At 32.5% G+C, this 7855-nt stretch overlaps 1 protein-coding gene across 9 annotated transcripts; it reads left to right on the forward strand.

Annotated features, from left to right (window-relative positions):
* The first annotated feature begins 2544 nt into the window (after window positions 1-2544).
* LOC131593171 (uncharacterized) lies at window positions 2545-7381 on the forward strand. 9 transcript variants are annotated; one of them, XR_009280769.1, is made up of 5 exons: window positions 2545-4110; window positions 4379-4564; window positions 4651-5130; window positions 5796-5882; window positions 6749-7381. XR_009280769.1 is itself a non-coding variant. In XM_058865441.1 (5 exons), the coding sequence occupies exons 2-5, from the start codon at window positions 4527-4529 to the stop codon at window positions 5856-5858; spliced, it is 387 nt and encodes a 128-aa protein (XP_058721424.1). In that variant the 5' UTR covers window positions 2545-4110; window positions 4379-4526; the 3' UTR covers window positions 5859-5883. The 9 variants fall into 9 exon arrangements, 1 of the variants encoding a protein (XP_058721424.1); XR_009280772.1 differs by having other exon boundaries at window positions 6753-7381; XR_009280771.1 differs by having other exon boundaries at window positions 4651-4913; window positions 5007-5882.
* The last annotated feature ends 474 nt before the right edge of the window (window positions 7382-7855 follow it).

The raw sequence follows: 7855 nt of genomic DNA on the forward strand, positions 1-7855 counted from the left end.
CTTGAATCAACTTGAAATTTTCAAAGAAGTTTGAATTTCGAATTTTTAGTTTAAGCTAATTTCAATCCAAACTAAACATTCAAACATCTTCCTCAAGTATCACTGAACCTATCCAACTCAATTTCAAGTCTCAAAGCCTCATAAATCGAGCCATACAAGCCACGGTTTGTCAAGAACTAAACCAAGTTCTAACACATACTTACATGCTTATTCAATTGAGTTTAACCTTGTATTTGTGTTTATGATGAAGCATAGATGCTTTCTGGGTAGTTTAATTAAAGTTTGAGTGCAAAACGAAGCATATACCATTTTAGGGTTTTTGAGTTCAAAAAGAGGGATCTTCGTTTTAGGCAAAATTTCAGGAAACTAATGGTTCTAGTGAGTTTGTGAGGTCCATACGAGTTCAACCATGGTCTCATATTTGATTTATCATGCTTGTATAAGATTTTTGAATTTGCAGGAGCTTTAGTGACGGAAAAAACCGTTGGTAAAGCCTTTACCTACGGTTGCAGGTATTTGAAATGAAGAAGACGAAGACGTGGCGTCTTCTGGTTGGCCGGTTTGCGCGCGCGTGTGTTTTAAGTTTCAGACCAATCACATGCTTTGTGTTCCACTATCATATCATGTGCCTTATGATTACATCTATCAGATCTCATTAATTCAAGATCCAACGCGCCTGAATACTCATCCTTACCATAGACCTTCCAGCCAACCACACCAGATCATATCTTTAATTTCTTTTCTATTCTATTTTATTTTCTTTGCAAAATTATTCAAAAATAGTTTTAAAAATCAGAAAAATATAATAAAAATATTTTCAGGTTGATAAAATAATATATTATTTTTTGACACAAAAATATTTTATTTTTCTTCATAATTAAAATATTTTGTTTAATTAATTAGATAATATTGTTATATTTATCTTTTAATTATTTCTAACCTATCAAAAAACAGAAAAAAATATTTTCTTTTTATTAAATTAAGTTTATATATTATAAGCTAATTTTGCACATATTTAGAATATTTTTCTCTTTAAGTTTAAATTATGTGTATAATTGTTTGTATAATTATATGTTAATTAATTAATGTAATAACTTTTGAAACTATTAGGTGATAACCAATACGTGTCAAGCTTCCGAACGTGCGAGGACAAAGTTACAGTGCGAGACATTTTTTTGACTCATCCCGAAAGTATCAAATTGTTCAACACATTTCCAACCGTTTTTGTTTTAACCGGACCGTTTTTGTATTAATGACCGGTGTGTGTCATTTTTTGTATGTATTGTCGTTTACCATGTAAATCAAACTGATTCAATACATATATAATATAAGTATGTTTAATGTTGTCATTGTTTATGTTGTGCCTATTTTGTACGTATTTGTTATTGTTATATCAAAACAGAATGCAATGCACAAAATATGATTTTTCATCTCTGTTTCTGCATAATTCGGAAATTCATTTCCAAAATATACATGTGTTATACTTATTTCGGAAGTTCATTTCCGAAACATCCACTAAATGTAAGATAAGGTTTGTTGGGCCATTATTACTCCAATAAGTCTATAAATACAACACAATCTTTTTCATCCTCATCACACCACAAAACACCAATGACACAAACCTACCCCCACCTAGCATTCGTCTACTTCACCAGTGGTTACCCTATGCCGTTCCAATATCCAGAAAATTGAAAGGTTGTCAAGCTTGAGTACTGCTCGTCATCGCTAAACGACGAGGGAGACGTTCAAATTCACCCCATTTGAAGTCAAGAACGACGAAGATTTAGCGGTTTTGTGAACAACTTTCGACCGATTTTCTTCGAAGGGTCCGACGTTATCAAAATGTTGACTCATCCTCACCTACCCGTGTTTAACAATATGTAACTTTAATTTTATGTAATGTGATCTTTGTAATCTTCATCCTTTAAATAAATCAAATCGTTGTTGTTTCTTATTTTTCTTCTGTATCAAACCTTATTTCGGAAGTACATTTCCGAATTCTTCCAAGGGGGGTGGGTGAATTCGGAGATACACTTCCGAATTCACCTATTTTTTGGAAGAAAATATTATTTCGAATATACATTTCCGAAATCGGTTTTTTTCATAAAAAAAAAACATGTTTTCGGAAGTGCATTTTCGAAACCACATTTTTTCTCATAAAATAGTGACTTCGAAAATGAATTTCCAAAATAAAGAGACATTTTAGATTTTTCGTCACAGGTGACCAAGAAGATATGGGTCAATAAAGAAATTTCCTAAAAGAATGAAGTACTGATTATTTATTAATAAGTTCGTATATAAAAAAAGCTCAAAGAAATAGAGCACCGACCGACACATTTATGAGTTTTGAAAACTTTTCTACATTGTTACTTTATCAACAACTAATTGAAGTAGTAATCTACAATATAAGAAAGTTCAATGCTCTGGAAAAGACCGAACTGCCCCTTTGTTTTCTTAATGAGCCACGTGGCTGCCTTATTTGCTTGCCTTTAATTACTTCTTTTTCCTTTCCTTTACTACTTCCTATGCTACGAGTGACATCTCTTTCATTTTCTCTCTCTCGCTCTGTGTCTTCTTCTTCTCCCTCAACCTTCCCCTCTTCCCCTCTTTGTCTCTTTCTTCTTCTTTCTCTCACCGAGTCTTCTTTCTCTCTCAGAGCGACATCTTCTACTTTCTGCTTTCTTCCTCTTCATTTCCCCTTTTCTTCATCATCTTCTTCATTTCCCAAAACGAAATCGACACGGTTATCAGGTTTTTTTGGATTTCTGTTTAAAGTGACTGTTTAGATATTGTGGTTAGTGTTTTTATGGTTTATATGATGATTTTGTGGTTAGGGTTTTTGTGATTGTGGTTGATATCATGATTTTTTGGTTAGGGTTTTGATGCTGCTATTGGCCAAATGGAGGTAGGTTGTTCTTTTCATATTTCTATCAAAAATATGAATAATGTTTTCACCAGTTGCTTTTAACATTCAGATCTGTGGTGGCAACAACATGTTACCGGCGATTAGTGTGGTGGTGGTGGTGGAAACGGGTTTCCGCCGACGAGTGTGGTGGTGGCCGAAATAAAAAAGGTTTATCTATGACATTTTCAACTTATGTTTCATTATTAACTCATTTTATTGTAGAAAGTGCAAGATCTGAACTAATTATTATTGTTATAGCATTCCAAAGGAAAAATGAGTTCATAGACATTGAAGAATATGATGTCGTTGTTCATTTTGACTTTGTTGGTTGGTTTGAGTAATGGTGAATGTGAGTTCAAAGAAATATTTAACTTTGGGGATTCAAATTTAGATACTGGTGGATTTTTTGCAAGTTTTCCTGCTGAAGCTCCTCCCTTTGAGTCCATATCTACAATCAATTGGATCTGATTTTCAACATGGAGCAAACTATGATACATTGGCCAATAGAAGTTCCTAAACAAATAAGTTCTCTTAATAGCCAAAGTGAACACAACAACCTCGCTATCAAGACTCCTAATCAATGTACCCAACTTTCTAGAGATGTAGTATGCCTCGACAGATCACCGGGAAATAACAACCAGCTAAAAACACGAAGACAAAGATAAGTCGCATTATTTACACAGCAGCGACTGTAAGTTGAGAACATTGTATGCCTCATGAATGTGTGTAGAAACATTTTATAATTCCTGTGACTAAACACTATTGTTGTTTCATTGTTAATAACAGCAGCAACTGTGTTGAGTCTATGCTTCATATAAGTTACTTCTGTCCAAATTCACTTCCTAAGTGAAGTGCGTGAAATATGAAATCTTTGTTCTCATGATGTGATTTTAATTTTAGGAAATCCATTGATCTGAAATTTAATCTGCACTTTCAATTTGAATTTTGAACAATTAGTCCATCATTTTTCTTTGAGAAGCATGTTCAATTATACCACAGGTGCTACATGATGTGGATTTACAGAAGCTGCCTGTAAGATTTGCAATGGACAAGGCTGGATTAGTTGGTTCAGACGGTCTTACGCATAGTGGTATGTTCGACGTCACTTTTATTGCAAAATAGATGTATATTCTTTTGGAGTTGTTCTTTTCGAAGAATGCTTATGCTGAATTTATGTTTTCTCAGCTTGACAAAGATCGCGACGGGTATTTACCTTTTCTTTTCCCATAATTATTCTACTTTCATTCCGTGAGAAGTCTGCTGACATTATTAATATTCATATAATTGTTATAATGATTAAAATGGATGCTTTATGTGGATGATTTATCTTCTGTTTTTGATTTTGATTGGATAAAGTTCCGAAACTAGAATTTGTTGTAGCATAAGCTATGAACGCCTCAATGGGACATCAATTTTGATGATCAAATAATTTTATAGTACATTGGTATAATTCTTGTCATCACATATTAACAGTTTTCTCATAGAGATGAATGGACTATGCTTTGCGACACACTTGCTTCAAAACTCACGGGGGCTGGCAATACATTAGCTGCAGCTCTCTGTTACATATGTGCTGGAAATATTGATAAAATAGTTGAAATTTGGTCGAGGAGTCTGTCAGATGAGCACGAGGGGAAATCTTATGTTGACCTTCTTCAGGTAAGATTGAGACTTTTAACTTTTCAAAGAATGATTAGTGCTTATCTAGATATATAGCTTAACTTTTCTTTTTCTCATTTTTTTAGTAAAACTTACATGGCCTGTTCTTGCCATAGCCATACTTCAAGCTGTGGTTGGAAGTCAAGCTATCATCACCGAAACTTTCTTGATAATCCCTCTTTAGGATGCTTCCCAAAAGTCAAAATCGTTCATACATCGTTCGCAATACCGCTTTCGGTGCCAATGCGGTAATTCTCTTTCCATAAATGGTTTTCAAACTGAATGAGGTGCGGTAATTCTCTTCCCGAAAATGGTTTTCAAACTGAATGTGGTTTGTGTAATGTAATAGGTAATTGGATATGTGTATGTTTTGTTGTAAATTGCAGTGGATTTGGGACCCTTGCTTGACATGTTGTTTGTAACTGATTTTCTTTTTGTTTAGTTCTTTAGCTGCTTATGGAGTGTATGTGCGTCCTATGCCATATTCGAACGAGATTGGTTTGCGAATGCTTATAGGCGGGGTTGTCAGGAAGGCTGCTGTGTTGGGGTATCACTGGGGGACAAAGGTTTTCTGAATTGATTAATATTTTTATTTATCCAATTGATTTCTTCTGTCACATGTTAAGAAACACTCATCATACCTGATGACTGTAGAAATGTCTATTGTTGGAAGTATATGCTTGCTTACCAGTATCTTGAAATCTCCAGATGGGGAAACTATGATACGTCATGGCTTTTTTCATGGTTGGACTCCTCTAACTTGGGTAACATTGTTACCAATATTTTTCTTTTGGGATATAATTCTTTAGAGCCTGCTAGATTATTGTTGTTATGCTCATGCCTGTAAGAAGCTAATACAACCATCACACCAGTCTTGAAAATAAAAATCACACCCTCTATCCCAATCACATGCATGTACATGTAAATTTGGACCAATAGATTTTCAGGATCAAATCAATATCAATTTTTTTGGGAGGGGGTTTAATAGTTTCTGTTGATTACCCTAACTGCCTATCAACTTTCACTAACATGACTAAAATGCCTTCCATCTGTGGTTCTGGAATTTTTATTTTTTGTATTGGCAAACCTCTTTGAGGGCTAACTTATGTTGATAATTTCATGTCTCATAATTATCAAACACTTATGTAACTGGGATATACATTGCCTATTTTCCTATGCCATCCTTTATGTGTATTTTGTTAAATGGTTTATCTATCTTTTCATGATTAAGGTGATTCAATCAAGGCGGGGTTGTGGTGTGTGCAAGATCATCAATTTCTCCACCCTACAATGAAGAATGTAATAGTGAAGTTGGAAGGTTTGAAAATATACTTACTGTTATTTATCTGTTTTTGTTTTCCTTAGTCTCTTTAATTCTAACTTATAATCATTCATATCTAAAAGTGTTGTTTATGCGTCTCTTTTAAATTTTCGAAGAGTTCGGTATATATATATTTGTCTTAGTGTATAACTGTATGTCAATTACAAATGTCTTGCAAATGAACTCTAAATGTCTTGCAAATGAATCCTTTATATCATTGACATAGTTAACTTCTGTCTAATCCAAATTCACATTGACATGCATCAGAAATATAAATCGAGGTTGGAACTTTTCTGATTTAGCGTCATATTTTTGTTTGATTTAGCATCATATTTTCTATGGATCTGGTCATTGTCCGTAATTTCCAAGGCCTAAAACATCTCCAGGAGAGCTGGAATTATAATTTTCATTGGCACCATCTTGTGTTTAAATTCTAGGAAATGGTACAAATATTTTATGAAATAACTCTTTGTTCTTTCATTAGGAAAAAAAAACAGTAAACCACTTATAAACGTATCTTGGTGGTGTGGTGAAACTAGATTTTGTTGTGGAGTAAATGGTGTTTGAAAGCTATGGATTGGACAATACAAAAAAGTGAGAATTTGATTGAATCAAGTGACAGAATTTCAAAAATTTTATTATTGTGTTAAATTCATTCTTATTTTTTTTGGCCATTTTAATATTATTTTTATTAAAAAAATTTATTTATTATCAATTAAATATTTGTTAAATCTTAAATAGGTATCTATATTGAATAATATTTATAGTGTAATTAATATGTATGATTGTATATATGATTAGTACTAAAATATTATTATGATATAAATATATTCAATAACTTCATGTTTTCCGTGTACAAATAGCCAGTTAGGAGGAGTTGAAGGATTACATTGACGTCGCCGATTAAAGACCACATGCTAATCGGTTATTTAAGAAATTTATGTCCAGACAACATTAAGAGTTAGGCGTGTGTAGTGCATGTTTTGATAAAGGCAAGAGGGTTTTGTGTTGGTTTTTGTTATAAATGGGAGCTATATGTAGCGAAGCACAAAGTTTGAAAGTACAAGAGAGTGCACAATAGTTTACTTACTGTGTTTTTTTTACTATATCTCACACTCATTCAAATTTGTAATTCTTTTTGTCTCAAAATATTTAGCAGTAGACCATATTGGGCTCCAACTGTCTCCTTTCATTCTCTTTTTTTCATTATTTAAGTATTGTGACATTTGTTTTTATGGTTTGGTGGTTCTCCATTCTCAATCTATTTCACAAAAGACTTGATCTACAACAATGTAGTTTGTATTTGGTTGGGTGGTCGGTCTCAATGGGAGTAGCATCTGTAATTGATCATATATTCTCTAATATTTTTAATTATCTTTAGTCACATGAATTGGTCATACATTTACTAATATTTTTAATTATCTTTAGTCACGGGAACATTGATCAAAATATTGATTATTAACGGGACATGTAGTTATTGATCAAAATATTGATTATTAACGGGACATGAAGTAACTGATCAAAATATATTTTAAGGTATACGAAGACATCAAGTTATTGATCAAACTAATATTTGTACATGAGAACATGAAATTATTGATCAAAATATTGATTATTAACGGGACATGTAGTTATTGATCAAAATATTGATTATTAACGGGACATGAAGTAACTGATCAAAATATATTTTAAGGTATACGAAGACATCAAGTTATTGATCAAACTAATATTTGTACATGAGAACATGAAATTATTGATCAAAATATTGATTATTAACGGGACATGTAGTTATTGATCAAAATATTGATTATTAACGGGACATGAAGTAACTGATCAAAATATATTTTAAGGTATACGGAGACATCAAGTTATTGATCAAACTAATATTTGTACATGAGAACATGAAATTATTGATCAAAATATTAATTATTAACGGGACATGTAGTTACTGATCAAAATATTTTTTTTAT

Source organism: Vicia villosa, linkage group LG3 (genome assembly GCF_029867415.1).
Source record: "Vicia villosa cultivar HV-30 ecotype Madison, WI linkage group LG3, Vvil1.0, whole genome shotgun sequence".
In the NCBI taxonomy this organism is placed as follows: domain Eukaryota; kingdom Viridiplantae; phylum Streptophyta; class Magnoliopsida; order Fabales; family Fabaceae; genus Vicia; species Vicia villosa.

What these genes read in the sequence shown, in the direction of transcription:
- LOC131593171 (XM_058865441.1), top strand. Translation starts at nt 4,527, where the DNA reads ATGAGCACGAGGGGAAATCTTATGTTGACCTTCTTCAG. An exon ending in CCGCTTTCGGTGCCAATGCG is followed by an intron (nt 4,813 to 5,006) that starts GTAATTCTCTTT and finishes CTTTTTGTTTAG; the next exon opens with TTCTTTAGCTGCTTATGGAG. An exon ending in GGTATCACTGGGGGACAAAG is followed by an intron (nt 5,131 to 5,795) that starts GTTTTCTGAATT and finishes TTCATGATTAAG; the next exon opens with GTGATTCAATCAAGGCGGGG.